At 40.1% G+C, this 21872-nt stretch overlaps 1 protein-coding gene across 1 annotated transcript in view; it reads right to left on the bottom strand.

The window, feature by feature from the left end:
• The window catches only part of PAM (peptidylglycine alpha-amidating monooxygenase), an 88601-nt gene that overhangs the window by 43881 nt on the left and 22848 nt on the right, over positions 1-21872 (bottom strand). The window contains exons 6-12 of the mRNA XM_054179011.1: positions 21036-21119; positions 12825-12873; positions 12308-12375; positions 7987-8067; positions 7814-7890; positions 7437-7540; positions 323-510 (exon numbers count right to left, since the gene is read on the bottom strand). Coding sequence (XP_054034986.1) covers positions 323-510; positions 7437-7540; positions 7814-7890; positions 7987-8067; positions 12308-12375; positions 12825-12873; positions 21036-21119 — 651 coding nt within the window. The remainder of the gene's footprint in view (positions 1-322; positions 511-7436; positions 7541-7813; positions 7891-7986; positions 8068-12307; positions 12376-12824; positions 12874-21035; positions 21120-21872) is intronic.

Raw genomic sequence — 21872 nt, 5'->3', positions numbered from 1 at the left:
CCAATATAAAGCAGATACTAAGAAAACAATAATTTAGAGTATTGAACCTTGGTATAGAAAATCTGTTGTGTACACAGCTCAGGTAGTTACTAAAATATGCTGGAAATTGAAAGACTATAGCAATAGATGAATAAAAGACCATGGCAGACATTTCCAACAAAAACAAGCGCAGCATTCTGTGATTGTCTGTAAGAAGCTATTTGAATTTTATTCAGAATTGCATTACTTTTAAAGAAAATTCAGCATACCAAAGCAATACAGACAAACACATCAGCGAGCATTGAAAGACATTGATAAAATGTATTACAAGGGTTTTTTTCACCTTCATGATGTCCATGTGTCATCTTTAGCATATTAGACTGGACTGGAATAGGAATATTTGCTTCCTGCGGTATATTTCTGAACATCTCAGGGTTTATATTCTGTGTGCAGGTCATATATGAGAGGGCATGCCTGGCCTCCATATAGTACATAATGTAAAAATTACACATTTCGTCATTGGCTGTTCCCCTACATAATACAGAAAGGATGTGGCAGTTAGGAAAAATATATCTGTCATTCAATTAGTCTAAATTGTTTAATAGAATATTAGTAAGTTGCAATTAAATGTTTAGAAGTTCCTCACAAAAACATTTAATAGCATAATTGCAGTGGATATCCAAAATTAATCTCAACTTATGCTAGAAAATACCAGTTTGCACAGACTCCTCATGTATTATAGAAATTCTTAGCTATTTGGTCTTTTGCTTCTACAGAAAATTGCATCAACTCTTTAAAGTGCTTTTCCTTCTCATTTCCTCAGTATGCTCCTCAAAGTCTCCAGTCTGTCATCAACTATGCATATGTTCTGATGAAACAACAGAAGTGCATCATTCATGATGTCACCATTCATAAGTTTCTCTGTCAGTCTGGAGCAAACCTAGTTTACAAGCCCTGTGAGGAGAGGCTGAGGGAGCTGGGGTTGCTTAGCCTGGAGAAGAGGACGCTCAGGGGAGACCTTATTGCTCTCCACAGCTACCTTAAGGGAGGTTGTAGACAGGCAGAGGTTGGTCTCTTCTCCCAGGCAACCAGCACCAGAACAAGAGGACACAATCTCAAGCTGTGCCAGGGGAGGTTTAGGCTGGAGGTTAGGAAGAAGTTCTACACAGAGACAGTGATTGCCCATTGAAATGGGCTGCCCAGGGAGGTGGTGGAGTCACCATCACTGGAGGTGTTCAGGAGGAGACATGATAGGGTGCTTGGTTGCATGGTTTAGTTGATTGGGTGGTGTTGGATGATAGGTTGGACGCGATGATCTTGAAGGTCTCTTCCAACTTGGTCTATTCTATTCTCTTCTATTCAAAAAATGTTGCAAGTAATGTCTATTTCAACAGCTATCTTTTAAGGCAGGTTTTTGTATCCCTGTTCAAGTGCATCTACTCATTGGTCAATCACACTGGCTCTAATGCTGCAAAACTTACTATCATTAAATATTAATATACTATAAATATCTCTTGAAAAGAAGACAGCACTGCCATCTTGAGAGTAACTTGATCACAAGTTTCTGTAAGGAATACAGCAAAAATTCAGTTCTTTGATAAATGTGCACATACTTGAAACAGAAGAGGCTCTTCTATGTTGCTACATAATCCTGTCTTTCACAGGAACAAGAACGGAATGAGAAAATTATTTTTTCCTGTGACATACAGGTTAGTATCTTTTATTTACAGCTACAGACAATGCTAGTAACTATGACTTTAAAAGAAAGGTTCACTAATTAGAGAGGGTTATATTAAGACTTTTTTAATTAGCTTTCAAAACTAACCATTGAGCACACATTCACAAAAAGATACAGGGCTGGCCTCTATTAGCTGTTTGCAAAAGACGTCAGCACTGAGTTTTCCAGCAACATCCTCTGCAGCACTCATTTATTCACCATAGCAACCACAATGACACCAGCCAGAGGGAAGACAGGGGGAACATGGGAGAAGAGACTGTTTCAAAAAGGGAACTGGTATTTTTCCATGCACTGAAAATTTACCATCCCTTGGAGACCACAGAAATCAGACTCTGATTTAGCAGGTTTTACTGAAGCTTTTAGAAAGCATTAACGTCACTGTTGGACTCCTAATACCTGTCACTCGAATTGCCTCCTCTATAAAACTCCAGTAAAAACAGGGCATGTGGAACACACACAAACTCAGGTTCACCTGAGACACGCTACTGTGTCTGAACATTTCAAAGTTGATAACATCAAATACTCAAAATCAAAAGAAAAACAAAACCTCTGTCAACAGTTTTAGTAAATCACAGAAAATCCAGAATCCTTCCATCAGATATTTTAACTCCTGAGAAACTCTGTTTTATGAATGAATTTAGTTAGTAGAAAAGATGATGCACAAGTTAAAATGAAATAAAGTAAAAAAATTCCTGCTAACTACCTCACACCATGTAGCACCATATGTAGAACTATATTCAGGTCTTGGTATACTAACAGTACACAGGGAAGAATAATCAGAGGATTTAACATCAAAAAGCAAGATAATGCAGTTAAAGAATCTTACAGGCACACTTCCCTTTAATGATACAATACTCATTAAATATATTTTTTGAAAGGGAAAGATACAGGTTGCACTATTTTCTGTCTGTTGTTTTAAACAACACTCTAGACTCGAGGTGAGAAGAAAGTTCTTCACAGAGAGAGTTGTTAGGCATTGGAATGGGCTGCCCAGGGAGGTGGTGGAGTCATCATCCCTGGAGGTGTTCAAGAGGGGATTGGACATGGCACTTGGTGCCATGGTCTAGTACTCATGAGGTCTTGGGTGACAGGTTGGACTTGATGATCTTTGAGGTCTTTTCCAACCTTGCTGATTCTATGATTCTATAATTATGTTGCAACTGGAAAAACAAGCAGCCACACTGGCACTTTCCTTTACAAAGACGTAATTACTACACTGAATGGGCTCCAGTTCTTTGATATCCTTTATACTGGTAATCTACTACTTGACACTGTCTCAACTCTAAAATACCACTACATTTTACAAGCAATGGCTGCTTGCATGGAGAACTCACTGGTCTATAGCAAAAATTAGAACAAAACATTGTTTTCTAATTTAAGACTAGTTGATGTCCATATTTGACAAAAAACAGCTGAACACTTTAATTTGCAGAAGTTTAGCTTGAGGAGAAACACAGCTAACTGTAATGGATGATTTCTGAAAGTTTTGAAAGATGGGTCGTGATTTAACTTCTTACACCGAAGACATCAAGTCTGTGCTCCTGTAATTACCGGAAATAGTGTGTATTCATTGGCAGAAGCACAACCAGGTCAGTTTGCCAAACACTATGTATTTAAGAGGGATGACCCAGTATTTTATTAAATTTCTTGGACCAGCAGAGGAAGCAAGATGAAAAAGGTTAGTGTTAACCATGGGCATCATGAGTTAATGAAGACAATGGAAAGCAGTTAGTGTAACTAACAAAAAGCCCCAAGAAACTCCCAAGACCACAGAGAAACAACCAGCACAGACAGGAAGGTATAAAATTTTAAAAAGAACATAAAATGGAATCAAAGGACAATTCAGGTTGGAAGAGATGTTAAAAATTATCTCATTCTAATACCCTTGCCAGATACCAGTTCCCTACAGGAACAACTTCCACTAGATCAGGTATCTCAAAGCCTTGTCGAACACAGCTCTGAACTCTTCCAGAGAGAAGACATCCGCAACATTTTCTGGCTAACTTGTTCCAGTGTCTCAACACCTTCACAATAAATAATTTATTCTTTACATCTAATCTAAATCTATACTCTGTCAGTTCAAAAATGTCATCCCTTGTTTTATCACTATGCTAAATGATAGAGTCGTGCCCCATCTTTCCTGTAGGCCTCCTTTAAGTACGGGAAGGCTGCTTCAAGGTCTCCCCAGAGTCTTCTCCTCTCTAGGCTAAACAATTCCAACTCTCTTAGCCTATCCTCATAGGCAAGGTACTTCAGTTCCTTGACCATCTTCATGGCTCATTCTGGAATTAATCAAGCACATGTGTATCTTTCTTATGCTGGAGCCCCCAAAGCTAAATGCTCAAGGTGGGGTCTCATGAGAATGGAGTAGACAAGGAGAATCACTTCCTTCAACCTGTTGTCCATGCTACTTTTAATGCAGCCTTGGATACCAGGCTGTATGCACACATTGATGACTCGTGTCAACCACCAACACCCACAAGTCCTTCTCCTCAAGGCTGCTCTCAATTCGCTCATCACCCAGCTTGTATTTGTGCTTGGGATTGCCTTGACCCAGACACAGGAGCTTGCACTTGGCCCCATTGAACTTCATGAGGTTTGTAGCCTACCTTTCAAGCCCGTCAAAGTCCCTCTGGATGGTATTCCTACCAGCATGTCGGTCAAATCACAAAGCTTGGTGTCTTCAGTGAATTTGCTTAGTGCACACTCAATCCCACTGTCCATGTTCCCAACAAAGATGTTAAACAGCTCTGGACCCAATATTAACCCTTGAAGAAAGCCACTAGTCACTTGTCACACAGGCATTGAGCCATCAACTGCAACACTTTGAGTGCAACTATCCAGCCAGTTCCTTATCCACTGAGTGGTCCATCTGTTAAATCTGTACTGCTACAGTTTAGAGCAAATGATGTTGTGCAGGACTGTGACACATGTTTTGCACAAGTCCAGGTAGATGACATCAATGGCTCTTCCCTTAACCATCAACACTGTAGCAGCATCACAGAAAGCCATCAAATACATCAGGCATAATTTGCTGTTAGGGAAGCCATGTTGGCTGTCATCAGTCACCTCCTTATTTTCCATATGCCCTAGAATAGGTTCCAGAAGGATCTGCTCCATAATCTTGACAGGCACAGATGTGAGACTCACTGGCCTGTAGTTCCCTGGGTCTTCCTTTTTCCCCTTTCTAAATTCCTATTTCCCAGGCAGCAGGAACTTAACCAGACTGCCATGACTTCTCAAGTATGGTGGATAGGGAGTTAGCAACGTCACCTGCGAGTTCCCTCAGGACCCACAGACTTGTGCACCTTCAGGTTCTTCAGGCAGTCTCAAACCTGCCTTTCTAAAGCTGGCTGTTCTTCATTCTCCCAGTCCCTGCCAGTTCTGCGAACTTGGGTGGTGTGGCTGGAGTCCTTGCCAGTGAAGAATGAGGCAAAACAGTACCTCACTAGGTCACTGAGGTCACTAAGTACCCCAGCCTTCTCCATATCCCAGGTAATTAGGTCACCCATTTTCTTCTGGAGAAGGCCCAGATTTTCTCTAGTCTTCATTTTATCACTGATATACCTACAGAAGCTTTTCTTATTGCCCTTGATGTCCCTGGCCGTATTTAATTGTATCAGGGCTTTAGCTTTCCTAACCTGATCCCTTGATGCTCAGCAATTTCTCTACATTCCTTCCAGGCTACCTGTCCTTGTTCCCTTTTTGTATTCTACTCGTTCTCCTTTCCTAAGTTAGATACAAAGTAATAGACATGGCTAGAAATGATACTTCATTCATCAAAAAGTGATTAGCTTACTATCACAAAAATGTTTACACAATTAAGAACATTGAGACTATGTCATGTTTAACTACAGTTAGCATGTATCATGAATGATTAAGCTTTAACCGGTCAGCTTTGGAAGGTGATTGAACGAAGTAAACTGTAAATTTGTTTTAGCCCTGCTTTATATGTTTATTAAAATCACAACAGGAATTCAGGATCTATTTTGGGCTAGTTTAAGAAAAAACAAAAGCACAGGACAAAAAAATATAGACTGGGGAAGTGAACATCCAGACTTGATCTGATCCTTTTCAGATCATCTTCTCTTTCACATTTGCCTTTCCCATTTTTTCAGTGCTTGTACTTGCAACTCAAAGGTTCTTCAGCATTTCTTTTTGACAAACAAGCTAGTCTGAATGGGAGCAAGCTATACTTTCCAAGACTTAAAGAACTTTCATACAATTTATTTCAGCTCTGTATTTTTCTGTATGTCCAGCATTGATGTGATTGCATTCCTTTTCATCTATTAATTTCATATTATGGTGATAGTTATTTTCCAACTATGGGTATTTCCTTATTATAAATCAGTTTTTGTGTAGTATTTTAAATATTTGCTTAAAATGATTATCACAGTATTGCCAAGGTTGGAAGAGACCTCGAGGATCATCGAGTCCAACCTGACACCACAAACCCCATGACTAGACCAAGTGCCACGTCCAATCCCCTCTTGAACACCTTCAGGGATGGTGACTCCACCACCTCCCTGGGCAGCCCATTCCAATGACTAATGACTCTCTCAGTGAAGAACTTTCTCCTCACCTCAAGCCTAAACTTCCCCTGGCACAGCTTGAGACTGTGTCCCCTTGTTCTGGTGCTGGTTGCTATATATACATATATTTTCAAAGTTAATAGGTAGAAATTATGCAATAAAAAGATAAAGGTCTGCTTATTTCTTTAATTTCTGTTCCTATTACTTCCCCATTGAAAGTATACTAGTACATTTAAAGAAAAGACCATAATTATCTTATACTGTAAGGATTATTCAACAGTCAGGCACTACTTTGGGTATCAGAACTTGTGGGAAAAAAAGAAGTCCACAGATGAATTATGGTTTTGGATAGATTTAGTGTTATGAACTTTGCAAAAACTTTACAATTCGTTTTGCTTCAGCTGCTAGTCCTTAACTACCCACTGAAAGGTAACAATTTGTGTGGAATCCTTAACCCCTTGGGGTGCTGCAGCACATACTTCCAGAATAGAAAGATTTCAGCAGAGCATCTTTATATCTCTACATACACAGTAAATTATGATTCAGAGAACTGGAGCCAGGTAAGAGACTACTAATATTGCATTTATTTTCACAGTAGTATTGGTAACTTGTTTTTATACAGCTCTGTTTGTTGTCTTTAGATAGCATCACTGACAAACAGTTTTAATTTTGCTGCTTATAATTTGTAGTAATTTATTTTTCAACTGTTTTACATAAAACACTGAATATTGTTATATTGGAAAATTCTTAAGATTAAGTTTTACAATAGGTTAAAATTTATCAGAATTTATCAGCTCCCACAAGTTTTCTTTCTGAAATAATGAAGATATACTCTGATTATTTTGCTTCAAAAGGTCAGTACCTTCAACTTATTAAAAAGTATTTTTAGAATTGATAATCTGAGTCCTTATCTAAGTGCAGAACAGCCCAACATCTGAGTAAGGTGTTTGGCAGGACAGCTTCACTGGAGAAATGCTCTGAACACCAGCAAAGTGATTATTCACATAAGTAAAGGCAACAAACATTGTGTAGAGTTAAGTCTTCAGCAGACAAAACAGACCATTTTGGCAGAATTTAGCAGTTTTTTAGAATTATTTTGGAAGAAGACATGAAACAAATACATTTCTACACATAACCAATACCTTGGGAGAAATGGTTAAGAAATGGAGCAAAGAGAGAAAACTTACCCTATATGTGTCTCTGTAGTTCTGCCTTCACCACTGAACACACATCTAGCTGCTAGGATATCATCATATCTAACATCTACAGGATGTTCTACTGGGTAGAATGCCTGAAAGAGACAATAATTCACCATAATCAGTGAAAGCACCTCACAGTATTTCATACACAGACAAGAATGGTAGTGGTACACATTTGAAAGCAATTTCAGAAAAGTTGTACATCATAAGGTAATCATGACAATACGTGGCACTATTAAGTTCCAGTGGCACAAAGCATACCGGTACAAACACCGTGATGCAGATCTGTGGGTATATGACTGCCAATTCTCAGTTTTAAATAGATATAATTAAAATTTACATTTGTAATTAAAAACTCAACCAACCTGTGGTAGCTGTGGACTCTGTCTACCAATCAATGTCCATTGACCATTTCTCACTCTGTATCCACTAACTACTTTACCTGTAACATACCAATATATGTGAGTATGAGACAACGCTAATAAAATAACAACATTTTTAATTATTTAATATTCCTATATTACACTATAGCTCTTACCTAGTCTGTGTGTATGGACTCTGTAGGCAAAAAGGTGCATTGGAAACCTTTTGTAATGGCAAGCAATGTCTGCATCAATCACTGTTAAAATATGATGGCAATAAATAAAACCACATTATTTATCACAGAAAAGTGACACTACTGTACTTTATTCAATTATACTTAAACTGAAAAACAGACAACTTCAAAAAATACAGTATCTTGTATTTGTGCAATGTCTATCTCAAGATAGCTGTAAAGAAAAACTAGTAAAATATAATGTGAATCACTTGAAAATTGTTTTCTGTGATGATGTACATACAAAATAGGGCTGAAATTTGGTAGAATGTTTTCCAGCATATACTACTGATATTTAATGAAATACATCTGCTTACAGACCATGTTAAGGGACATTTAGAACAAACATAGCTACAGTAAATAGTCTACTCAGAAGAAAATTAAAATAAACTGATATAATTTGAAGTGATACCATTTATAATGAAGGCTTGATTCAGGTTTTATAGTTCTAAGCCTATTCTTAAATATTTAGGGTTAGATGCAGACTTCAGCAGAGACGTGCTCTACACATAATGTCTGCAGGCTAGTACTTGTGTTAGGTGCAGTTACAATAGCTAAGGAAGAGCCTACAGAGAACACAGAAGTTCCTCTGCTGATGCCTCTCTAGAAGCTATCTGGGAACTATCTGTATTATGCCTTTAGTAGCAGAATGTATGCTTTACCTCAGAAATGCACATCTGATTGAGCATGAGATGGCAGCTATCAACAGGCACAGAACTAGTTTTTTTATTTCCCTTCACCCCCCCAACTAAAAAGGATCATTTTGCATTGATCAAGTATATTCAGATGGAGAGCAAGATGCGTTGGATAAGTTTTCACACTGAATAGTATGTTGTTTCAAGTTGCTGAGTTCACAGAACAGCTGCAGTCAGCTGAGCATCTGCTCATCTCCTCCTATTTAAAGCAGCTGTCAATGGGGCAAATTTAGAGTTCTAGTACAGCAAGTCAGTGGTCACCTTCCTTAAAATAGAACATTCCATGCTAGCGAGAAGAATAGAATAGAATAGAATAGAATAGAATAGAATAGAATAGAATAGAATAGAATAGAATAGAATAGAATAGAATTAACCAGGTTGGAAGAGACCTTCGAGATCGTGTCCAACCTATCATCCAACACTACCCAATCAACTAAACCATACAACCAAGCATCCTGTCAAGCCTTGCCCTGAACACCCCCAGCAACGGCGACCCCACCACCTCCTCAGGCAGCCCATTCCAGAGGGCAATCACTCTCTCTGCGTAAAACTTCCTCCTAACCTCCAGCCTAAACCTCCCCTAACGCAGCCTGAGACTGTGTCCTCTTGGTCAGGTACTGGTTGCCTGGGAGAAGAGACCAACCTCCACCTCACTACAACCCCCCTTCAGGTAGTTGTAGAGAGCAATAAGGTCACCCCTGAGTCTCCTCCTCTCCAGACTAAGCAACCCCAGCTCCCTCAATCTCTCCTCATAGGGCTTGTGCTCCAAGCCCCTCACCAACCTTGTTGCCCTTTTCTGGACTCGTTCCAGCAAGTCAACATCCTTCCTAAACTGAGGGGCCCAGAACTGGACACAGTACTCAAGGTGCAGTCTAACCAGTGCAGTGTACAGGGGCAGAATGACCTCCCTGCTCCTGCTGGCCACACTGTTCCTGATACAGGCCAGGATGCCATTGGCCCTCCTGGCTGCCTGGGCACACTGCAGGCTCATGTTCAGCCTACCATCAACCAGCACCCCCAAGTCCCTTTCCACCTGACTGCTCTCCAGCCACTCTGACCCCAGCCTGTAGCTCTGCATGGGGTTGTTGTGGCCAATGTGCAGAACCCAGCACTTGGATGTGTTAAATCTCATGCCGTTGGACTCTGCCCGTCTGCCCAGCCTGTCGAGGTCCCTCTGCAGAGCCTCTCTACCCTCCAGCAGATCAACTCCTGCGCCCAGCTTGGTGTCATCAGCAAATTTACTGATGATGGACTCGATGCCCTCATCCAGATCATCAATAAAGATGTTAAAGAGCATGGGGCCCAGCACTGATCCTTGGGGCACACCACTAGTGACTGGCTGCTAGCTGGATGTGGCACCATTCACCACCACTCTCTGGGCTCGGCCCTCCAGCCAGTTCCCAACCCATCGCAGTGTGCTCCCATCCAAGCCATGGGCTGACAGCTTGGCCAGGAGTTTGCTGTGGGGGACGGTGTCAAAGGCCCTGCTGAGCTCCAGGTAGACTACATCCACAGCCTGCCCCGCATCCACCAGGCGGGTCACCTGATCATAGAAGGAGATCAGGTTGGTCAGGCAGGACCTGCCCTTCCTAAACCCATGCTGGCTGGACCTGATCCCTTGGCCATCCTCCAAGTTCTGTGTGATTGCACTCAAGATGACCTGTTCCATAATCTTGCCTGGCACTGAGGTCAGGCTGACAGGTCTATAATTCCCTGTCTCATCCAACCGGCCCTTCTTGTGGATGGGCACCATGTTGGCCAGCTTCCAGTCTTCTGGGACCTCTCCAGTGAGCCAGGACTGCTGAAAAATGATGGAGAGCAGCTTGGCCAGCACATCTGCCAGCTCTCTCAGCACCCTGGGATGGATCCCATCTGGTCCCATGGACTTGTGGGGATCCAAGTGGCTAAGCAGATCACCAACTACCCCATTCTGGAACAGAAGAAGACTGTGCTGCTCCCTGACTCCTTCTGCCAGCTCTGCAGGTCAGCTGTCTGGAAGACATTCTGTCCTGCTAGTAAAAATTGAGGCGAAGAAGGTGTTAAGTACCTCTGCCTTTTCCTCATCCTTTGTTACAACGTTTCCCTCCGTGTCCACCAAGGAGTGGAGGTTGTCCCTGCCCTTCTTCTTGCTATTAATGTATTTATAGAAGGACTTTTTGTTGTCCTTCACAGCAGAGGCCAGTCTAAGCTCCAAATGTGCTTTTGCCACCCTAATTTTCTTCCTACAAGACCTAGCAACATCCTTAAACTTTTCATGGGTTGCCTCACCTTTCTTCCAAAGATGATACACCCTCTTTTTTTCCCTTAGTTCTTTTAGAAGCTCATCACCCATCCAGGCTGGCCGTCTGCCCTGGCGGCTCCTCTTCCGGCACATTGGCACAGCCTGTTCCTGTGCCTTCAAGAGTTCCTCCTTGAAGTAGTCCCAGCTCTCCCGGACCCCTTTATTTCTAAGGGCTGTTTCCCAAGGAACCTTCTGAGTTAGTTCCTTGAGCAACCTGAAGTCCGCCCTCTGGGAAGTCCAGAGTGGAGGTCTTATTGCTGCCCCTCTTAGCTTGACCAAATACTGAAAATTCAATTATCTCGTGGTCTCTGGCCCCTAAACAGCCTCCGACCACCACATCACCCACCAGCTCTTCCCTGTTGGTGAAGAGGAGGTCAAGCATAGCCTTACCCCTGGTAGGCTCACTCAGCACCTGGGATAAGAAGCTGTCCTCCATGCATTCCAAGAACCTCCTGGACTGTCTCCTCTCTGCTGTGTTGAGTTCCCAGCAGATGTCAGGCAGGTTGAAGTCGCCCATAAGAACAAGGTCAGGCGATCTTGAGACAGCCTTAAGTTGCCTAAAAAATGCTTCATCAACTTTTTCTTCCTGGTTGGGTGGTCTATAACAGACTCCAACCAGGATGTCAGCCCTGTTAGCCTTCCCTCTAATTCTCACCCATAGGCACTCAACCTGATGATCCCTGATCTCCATCTCAATGGCATCTAGTGAAATAATATTGACACTACCCAAGCTGATTTCCAGACAGAATCCAGGATTCTGAGCAGCAAATGTTTGGAAACTTTGGTTTACAATATTTTTTTCAGTATTTTAACCTTTTAATGAACTAGGAACAAAGAGTTTTAAAGTTCTTTCCTTACTGGTAGAAATTAGTTTATTAAAATGGAACTCTTAGTAAATCACATGTAGCATGAATAATATATACAGATGAGTAAAAGAAATAGTTTTTTTTTCAGAGGAGATGAGGAACAAGAAGATACGTAGAGCTATTTTAGTAAAACACAAAAACAAAACAAAGAAATACTTTTAAGAATCCTAGAAATGTTAGTACTACAGAGATAATTTTTGTTTTGTACAATATTGATTGCCTTTGCCAATGTAGTAATTGGAAAATATTATATAAATTTAAATGTAGAACAGTTTTTAAATCATGTTTTTAATTATGCAATTTATTTGTCTATCTACAATCCAGCAACTCTTTGCTGATTTTTCTTCTGCAATAAGCAGTAAAAATAAACCAGATGCTGAAATTGTATAATCACTTCGTAGAATTGCCTTTGTAGAACTCACCTTTCTCACCTGGTGGTATGACAGCGTTCACAGACATCATAAGATACATTCCAGCAATCAAAGGTTGCCTGAAATTCAAAACCCAGGCTCTGCTCAACAAGTCCTTTGTAAAACCCAAACATAACTCACATGATATGCAATATCATTTAACACCACTAATTTCCAAGTGTTGGATTATATCTGAAACTGATCTACAGAGGAAAAATGCGTTATGTAGCATTTTTCATTCCTTCATTTCATACTGGGCTACAATTTTTTAACCATCTTTTATAAAGTATGTGAAAGAGGACAAAACAATAATTTACATTATTGCTATTCTTGTTCCACAGTTTAAAACAGTAAGCTCTGAAGATGGATTAACTCAGTATTCCTAGCATTGTTTAATCAAGTTTCTTAGCTTCAAAATTCTTAGTATTGTGAATTATGTATTACTTGCGTTTCAAAGGGATATAAAGGAGGGGTTTCCATGCCTTATGTTCGATGAAAAAAATAGGTAAGTACTTTTAAAGATACTTACTTCTGATGAGTCAGATGTAAAGTTACACCAGAGCAGTCCTTGTGTTTATCTGTACAAATTACAAAACAGTCTAATCAATAGCAACTGAACCCATGAAAAATAATCACACATTAATAACATTCTCCTGCTACATAAAAATTACCAGAAGACAAGAGAAGTTTTTCTCTTACTCTCTGAAATAAAACCTTCATGCTGTGCATATTTTACTCAAATTTGCAAAAGCCTAAACATCACAGTGCTGCATTTGTAGCAAAATCCTAATGCACACCAAAACACTAGTGGATGAAAAAATAACTGCTTTTGTATCACTAGAAATTGGAGATCTTTATGAACTAGCATCTGAAAGATGAAAAAGCATCATTTTTACAATTGCAGAAAGTTTGTTTGTATCTTAACAGAAACATGATAGATTTGTGGAAATACAATGGGTTTAGGCATTAATAACAAACCAGCAAGAACGCCTTTTAATAAAGCCAACAAGTGCAATTGAGATACCAATACAGACAGTGCTTCTGCTTAACAGTGAATATCCTAGGACAGTTCAAGCATCTGCTACTGTGCGGTATGAACATTGTCTACTATATTTGGCATTTAAAGACACTGTTGTTTTGTTAGTTAATGTCCTGGGTTAAAACACATCCTGCTCTAGGAAAAGTAACAAAAACCACTCTGCGCTGAGATAAAGAGAATTCAATGAGCTTATAAGATGCATGATTACTTCATCGGATTTGCAGAAAAATGTAGAAGTAGCAACAAAGGCACTGCACTCCCTTAGCTGCAGCCTGCCCAGTAGAAAAGGACCAATACTCCAAATCCTGAAGCTGAAAACAGTAACTGGAACAGTTACTTCTCATGTTACCATCTAAACTTCAAGCCCCATGATACTTCGCTCCTGCCAGCACTTTCAGTTTGGAGCTGGTGTGACAGCAGCATGGTACGGAATATCAGTAGCAGATTCAACTGAACCCCATGAGAGTTACTCAGTTGTACTTGGTGATCTAGGAGAGCAGCCAGGCAGAAATGGTAGGCCGAACATGAGGCAGCAGTGTGCACAGGTGGCCAAGAAGGCCAATGGCATCCTGACCTATACCAGGAACAGTATGGCCAGCAGGAGCACGGAGGTCATTGTGCCCCTGTACTCAGCACTGGTTAGGCCACACCTTGAGTCCTGTGGCCAGTTCTGGGCCCCTCAGTTTAGGCAAGATGTCAAGTTGCTGGAATGTATCCAGAGAAGGGCCACAAAGCTGGTGAGGGGTTTGGAGCACAAGCCCTGTGAGGAGAGGCTGAGGGAGCTGGGGATGCTTAGCCTGGAGAAGAGGAGAAGACCTTCTTGCTGTCTACAACTATCTGAAGGGAGGTTGTAGCCAGGTGGGGGTTGGTCTCTTTGCCCAGGCAACCAGCAGCAGAAAAAGAGGACACAGTCTCTAGCTGCACCAGGAGAGGTTTAGGCTGGATGTTAGGACGAAGTTCTTCACAGAAAGAGTGACTGGCCATTGGAATGGGCTGCCCAGGGAGGTGGTGGAGTCACCATCACTGGAGGTGTTTAAGAAGAGACCGGATGAGGCACTTGGTGCCATGGTTTAAGTGATTAGATGGTGTTGGGTGATGGGTTGGACTTGATGATCTCTAAGGTGTTTTCCAACCCAGTTAATTCTGTTTTTAATTTTATTGTTTAAAAAATTTTCTTATGTTTTAACCAAAAATAGATATAGTTAGAAGGTAAATATAACTACAAAGCAAATACAGAAAAAGGTTGAAAAAATACCCTGTAACAGTATACAGTCCAGCTAAGAAAGAGAACAGAGTAGCTATGGATTTGCTGAAAGATGGTAACTTGAGAGAGCCTTTCCTCCCACCAGTGGATAGATTGAAAACTGAAGAAAGCAGTGCATTTGAACAGAATAGAGGATAACAACTAGAATGGTGCAAAACAGTGAGACTTCGCAGATTATAAAGTTTTTCAAATATTAGCTATTTTAGTTGCACCACATTTCATGTTACTGGGTAATAGTCAGTTTGGGTTTTACCACCACTGACTTAATGTTCAATGTGTTAAAAAAGCAAGTCACTATTTTTACAAAATTTATAAATTAGTACATCATGCAAGTAAAAAGCTACAAAGCTGATTTCACTAGGTTCTCATAATGCTTATCATCATGGCATCCGAGAATTCTCAGTTTCTCCAACTCTGCGTGTCCCAACAAGCACTTCTGCATTCAAAAATCTGGATTAGTAAATCACAGTTACAGCTTTACAAATAATGAAAAAGGCAAGTCTTCATTTTATAGGCAAAAGGAAAAATAGTAGCTGTAGTTGCACTACATGTTTGAAAAGCCTTTCTCATGACAATTTTGTTCATATAACAGAGATGATGGTGCAGAACTCTGCTTTATTGACATTGTTAGAAAGTTTACACTACAACAATTTTAATGGAAGTTAGAAAATGCCAGCTTCCTCTCAAATCATTTTACTTTATCACCTGATCAAATATAAAGTTTTTAAAAAATTTCTCAGATTTGCAGTTCGCTGTTGTAAAGGTCATCATACTGTCCTTTAAAAAATTCTGGAAACCTAGCACAAAACAATAAAATCAAACCTGTCATATGCCAAACAGGAGCCATGTGTGAAAAATCTAACCTTTACCATGTCATGGTGTTTCTTTTTAAAATGGTGTTAGGGGAAAAGGGCAACAACTCAAACATATTTCCGTTTGCCAATAGTATAGTGTCTTCACACTATGAACATTCTCAGAGTTTTGAAAAAATAAATAAATCATTTTTTCTGTATAAATTGAGCAATTCCAAAATGAACTGAAGGCAGTAAGAAAGTTACTATTGCTACTGTAATAGGCAATTACATTAATCACATAGAAGAACCATAGTTCTGTACAAGAATCTGATCTGCATTTCTGTGTCAAGAGTAAAATAATGCATGGATACAGTGGCCTAGAAATTTTAAGAAATATCTAAATAATAATATCCTAACTACTACAGTTTTGTCTGTGGTTATACTTAGCCATGACAGTGCTAAATATTTTTCTGACAACTACAGATGTAAGCTGGAAACACTGTTTCCTTTCACAGGATCACACATAGGATGTTAGGGTTGGAAGGGACCACTGGAGGTCTTTCAGTCCAAGCTCCCTGTCAGAGTAGGACCACAAAATCTAGTGCAGGTCGCACAGGAATGCCTCCAGACAGATCTTAAAAGTCTCCAGAGAAGGAGACTCCACAACCTCTTTGGGTAGCCTGCTGCAGTGCTCTGTGACCCTCACAGTAAAGAAGTTCTTCCTCATGTTGAGGTGCTGTAGTTTACATCCATTGCATCTTGTCCTATGACAGGGCACAAGTGAGAAGAGGCTGTCCCTTCCTTTTTGACACCCAGTCTTCATATACTTGTATACATTTATCAGATCCCCTCTAGTCTTCTCCAGACTAAAAAGCCCCAAGTCTCTCAGCCCTTCCTCATAAGGCATGTACTCCAGTACCTTCATCATCCTTGTAGCCCTCCATTGGACTCTCTCAAGTGGATCCCTGTCCCTCTTGAACTGGGGAGACCAGAACTGGACGCAATATTCCAAGTGAGGTCTCACTAGGGCAGAGTAGAAGATGACGAGAATCTCCATTGATCTGCTGGACACACTTCTCTTAATGCATCCCACGATCCCACTGGCCTTCTTGGCCACAAGGGCACATTGCTATCACATGGATTATTTCTTGTCCATCAGGACTCCCAGGTCCTTCTCCACTGGGCTGCTCTCTACTGGATCACCTCCTAACCTGTACTGGTACAGTTTATTATTCCTTCCCAGGTGCAGGACTCTTTGTGCTCTATTGTGTAACCAGTTCCTAATCCATTTCACTGTGTGTTCTTCTATCCCACACTTCCTGAGCTTACTTACAGCGATATTATGGGAGACAGTGTCAAAAGCCTTACTAAGGTCAAGGCAGACTACATCCACTGGTCTCCCTGCATCTACCCATTCAGTTACAACATCATAGAGTGCTATCATATTAGTCAAGCATGATTTCCACTTGTTAAATCCATGATGACTACTCCAGATAACCTCCTTCTCTTCCAAGTGCCTAGTGGACCTCCATTGTTTTTCCAGGTGAGGCTGACTGGTCTATAGTTTCCTGGAATCTCTTTCTTGACCTTTTTGAAGATTGGAGTGACATTCGCTTTCCTCCAGTCCTCAGGCACCTCTCTCTTGGGTGCATCTCATCAAGGCCCATGGACTTGTGAATATTCCATTTGCATAACTGATCCCTAACCCAGACTTCACTGACCAGTGGAGAGTCTTCCCCCTTTCAGGCTTTCTCTACTTCATCCAGGGTCTGGAATTCACAGGGTCTGGTCTTAGGAGTAAAGACTGAAGCAAAGAAGATATTTAGCAACACTGTCTTCTCTGCATCCTCAGTTATCAGGGCTCTCACCTTATTCAGCAGTGGGGTCACATTTTCCCTATTCTCCCTTTTACTACTGATACATTTGAGGAAACCCTTCTTGTTCTCTTTCACATGCTGTAATCCTGTGAAAATTCTTTTTAAAAAGTTTAGTAACATATAAAATGAAAGTCACACCTTTTTTCAGTTCATGACAAACGAAACACAAGCACAGACTCCACAGCACAATTTTCACAACTTACTTTCCAAATAGAAAAGAAAAAAATAATTGTTGATCCATGTCCAGTATATATTTTTAAACAAATAAATACCTTGCAAAGGTCACAGATGACTGATTTGCTGAAACGTGATGTATCATGATATATCATAGACAAGATATCATGACATATCATAGAAAGAACATGGTGAGAATATGCAAAATGAAGTTTTATGGAAGACACCTATGTAAGCCTTCTGGATATTAAAGAGAAATGCACTTAATCCAGTGTTCATATAAGACTAGAACTCAAATTATAGCTTACAATTCACATGCTTATGAAGAAATCACTTATTTCTAAGATATTTTTTGGCTTGGTGGCTAAAATTAATTACTCTCCCCAACCACAAAACTCAAAAGTAAACACAACACCACACTCTCCTCACAAAAGCAGGTACGTCCATGATACTATGATGTTAATTTGTTACAGTCACACTATGACTATGAAAAATGCCTCTGCACCTTTGATGTGACACTGAATAATAAGTTAAATGATCGTTATTTGATGACCAGTTAACTGCCCATCATTTGTCCTTGGCTGTTGACTACAAAAATTGCATGTGTTCACATACAAACTGCACAAATACTCTAAGCAAAAACTGCTGGAGGGGGTGTTGGTACAAAATTAATTTTTAATTTCAGATGATAACATTTCATTGTACTTTCTCTAAGTGTGCAAGTGGATTTTTCTACTGGAATCTTTGACTACAAAGTTAATTTACTACTAAAAATAATTTCCAAACACATCCTGAACTAATATGCAATGGAAATGACTGACCTCATTTGTTTGTTTCCATTTTAGTAACTACATACACATAAACTATACTTAAGAGCAAAAATTAACAGTCAGAACTCTCTGTCCCCAGTCAATAATAAAGAGCAGGCTCTCAACTAACGTGCTGTTTTTAGAGGTTTGTAACTGTAATTACTCAAGATTTCAGAAGGCATAGAATCTCCTGGGCTATACAGGCTCATTTAAACTGTCTCATGAAAATAATTTCTTTCAACTTCAGTTGTGCACATTCACATACAAGGTCTATGTAAATGATGCTGGTACATTCAGTTTATTCATATTCCTCCTCAGCTACCATTATTGCCATTTTGCTACACTGTATCTTCATGTCATGGTAAAACCTATTACCTTCAGCTTCAGACAGTAGTACTGAGAATTTTAGGTAAGTGCTGCCCAAACCTGGCCAAAGGTATACAGAAGAGAGACTGCATGGTACTGGGAAGCTGTCAGCTGCAGTGTAACTTTGGTGTTCAAAACCAAGTACAATCTGTAGATCATTTACTATGGTAACACAGAAAGATTCAGAGGCCATGGGCACAGCTCAAACTATTATTGTAATGCATAATCCTCCCTTTTTGTTTTTGCTATTATTCAACTTAATTTCCCTTTTTCTTTCAGCATTTTGATTATCATTTACCTCATGAGGAGCCTCACATTCTCATTCAATTCCTATCCTGTAATGAATGTATCACAGCCAAGTTCCAAGAACATGACAATCCACAGCTTTTTTGTTCTTGAAGGCCGTAAAGGCCCCAATCCAAAAACACCACAGAGGACGTTTCAGAGACTAAAAGCGAGAATTCATGTTTCTCAAAAGTGTCCCAAAAAGGCATTTCAGGTTTAAAGGGCAAAGTACAACACGAAACATGAACAATTAACATTGTCCCAAAAAATCTCAGATCACCAGCATCTCATATGCATTAATGAAATGAAAATGCCATTAATTCAAGCTTGTAATGTATGGATTGGATGGGAAGACAGTAAGGTGGATTATAAACTGGCTGAATGGTAGGCCAAGAGGCTGGTGATCAGTGGCACAAAATCTAGCTGGAGGATAGTAACTAGTGGCGTACCCCATAGGTCAGTACTGGAACCAGTCCTGTTCATCATCTTCATTAATGAGCTGGATGATTGGATAGTCTGCACTCAGCAAGTTTGCTGGTAATACCAGACTGGAAAGTGTCATTCTGCCATCCAGAGTGACCTCAACATGCTGGACAAGTAACCTCATGAAGATCAGCAAAGAGAAGGAAGTGAAAAGTCCTGCACCTGGGGAGGAGCCTCAGCTGCATTAGCCAAAGTATTGCCATCTGGTCAGGGGAGTTGATTCTTCTTCCCCTCTACTCAGCACTGATGAGGCCACACCTAGACTACTATGTCTAGTTCTGGGCTTCCCAGTTCGTGATACATGTGGACATACTGGAGAGAATCCACTGAAGTGCCACTGCAACGGTACAGGAATTGAGCCCGGAGAAGAGAAGGATCAGGGGGATCTTATCCATGTACAAATGTACTTGCAGGATACAAAAAGGACAGACTCCAACTCTTTTCAGTGGTGCCCACAGAAGCAGAGGTAACAGACACAAACTGAAACACTGGAGGTTCCCTTTGTATAGCAGGAAACACTTGTTTCACTGTGAAGGTGATTGAGCGCTGGTACAGGTTGCCCAGAGAAGTAATGGAGTCTCCATCCTTGGAGCCATCTGGACATGGTCCTAGTCTGGGCTCCCCAGTTCCAGAGAGACAGTGAACTACTGGAGAGAGTCCAGCAGAGGGCTAGAAAGATACTGAGGTGACTGAATCATCTCTATGACAAGGAAAGGCTGAGAGATTTGGGGCTATATAGCCTGGAGAGGAGAAGACAGACTGCATCTTACAAATACAGATAAATACCTAAAAGGCAGGTGTCAAGAGCTGGGGCCAGACTCTTTTCAGTGGTGCCCAGTGACAGGATAAGGGCCAGTGGGTACAAACTGGAGCACAGTTCTATCTGAACAAAAGGAAAAACTTTTTCACTTTTGAGCATGACATAGCAGTGGAATAGGCTGCCCAGAGAGCCTGTGGAGTCTCCTCTCTGGAAACTCTCAAAACCCATCTGGATGCATTTTTGTGCTACCTGATCTAGGTGAACCTGCTTTAGCAGGGAATTGAACTAGATGATTCCCAAAAGTCCTTTCCAACCCCAGCCATTCTGTGACCTCCAGAGGTCCTTTCAAAGACCAACCACCCTGTGATTCTGTGAAACACTTAATGACAACAAAATGAGTGGTTTTGTTTGTTTGTTTAAGGGGAAAAAAAAAGACTAGGTACAACATTTTCTATACATAGATACTGAGATTGACTGGACAGTTATGTCAGCTTTCTCACTAGCAATTCAAGTAAGGCAACAGGTTAAGGGTGTTCATTGGTGTTTGTTTCCATTTGCTTGAAGAACACACTGAGTTATATAGGAAAAACCAAGTTTCTTCCTACACTTGAAATTATTAATCTGCTTCTTCATTAATTTAAGTAATTTGCTTTGCATTTTTTGAAGAAAAAAAAAATCTGATCACCTTTCAAACATTTACAGAGATAAAGGTTTATAAAGAATCAAGTTTATAAAGAATTCAAGTTAATACACAAACCTTATTACAAATATGACCACTGATCTTTACCTCTTTGAGGGACACTAACAGCAAAATAATTTTCTACTGACAGTATAAATATTTTTATGCTGTAACTGATATAATTACTGAACAAATTTTCAAAATACATACCTCTAAATGCACTAATATCTCCATAGTGTACCTGAAGCACAAAAAATCTGCCACCTGCTTCTCCTCCAACTCTGAAACCAACACCTAAGAGAAGGAAAATGCAGTGTTTTCAGAAGCAATAAAATGTAAGGTGGTTCACCACTGCTGACTATATAAAAAAATACAAATCACTGTAATGGCTTTGAGTGAAAGAGTATAAAATTTCACTGAGACAACAGTAAAGAAAACTTCCTCAAAACTGGGAAAACACATGTTCCTAGATAGACTAAGAATCTAGGACCATAATTTAGTTGTTAATGAACAGGTATCTCCTTTAACCAGAGAATTCTCTTAGACCAAGAATACAGCTAAGGATTTGATATATATGCACAATTGTACATGAAAACCAAACCAAACCACTTTGCCATCTTGCTAAAAATACAATGAGAATGAAAAGATTAAAAAAATATATCTGCAGTAAAATATTTTGAGATGTAAATTACTAATGTATCAGAAAAAATAGTATGGAAATTACAAAGCTATGTTAGTTGTTGACAGAAGTAAGCATGGGTGTAGGAAGAGGTGGTTTTCAGATAACTTGGGGAGTTATTATAATACACAGGCACATAAAAAAATAAGAGGGAATCTGAAGTAATTTGAAATAATTAAATTGCAAAGTATTATCATGAAAAGGGATTTCTCTAAACTGATTCCACAATGAACACTCTTCAAAAGCAGCATAGAAAGCAATTTCTTCCCATTTGGTCAGTGAATCCCGCTAGACTAAACACTGCCCGCAGCAAAGCCTACTAATAAATAGGTCTGAAGCCTCTCTCTGAACAAATGTAATGTCATTAT

Source organism: Dryobates pubescens, chromosome Z, assembly GCF_014839835.1.
Source record: "Dryobates pubescens isolate bDryPub1 chromosome Z, bDryPub1.pri, whole genome shotgun sequence".
NCBI lineage: Eukaryota > Metazoa > Chordata > Aves > Piciformes > Picidae > Dryobates > Dryobates pubescens.
Note: the sequence above shows the minus strand (reverse complement) of the source record. Positions and strands in the feature narration are given on the sequence as shown.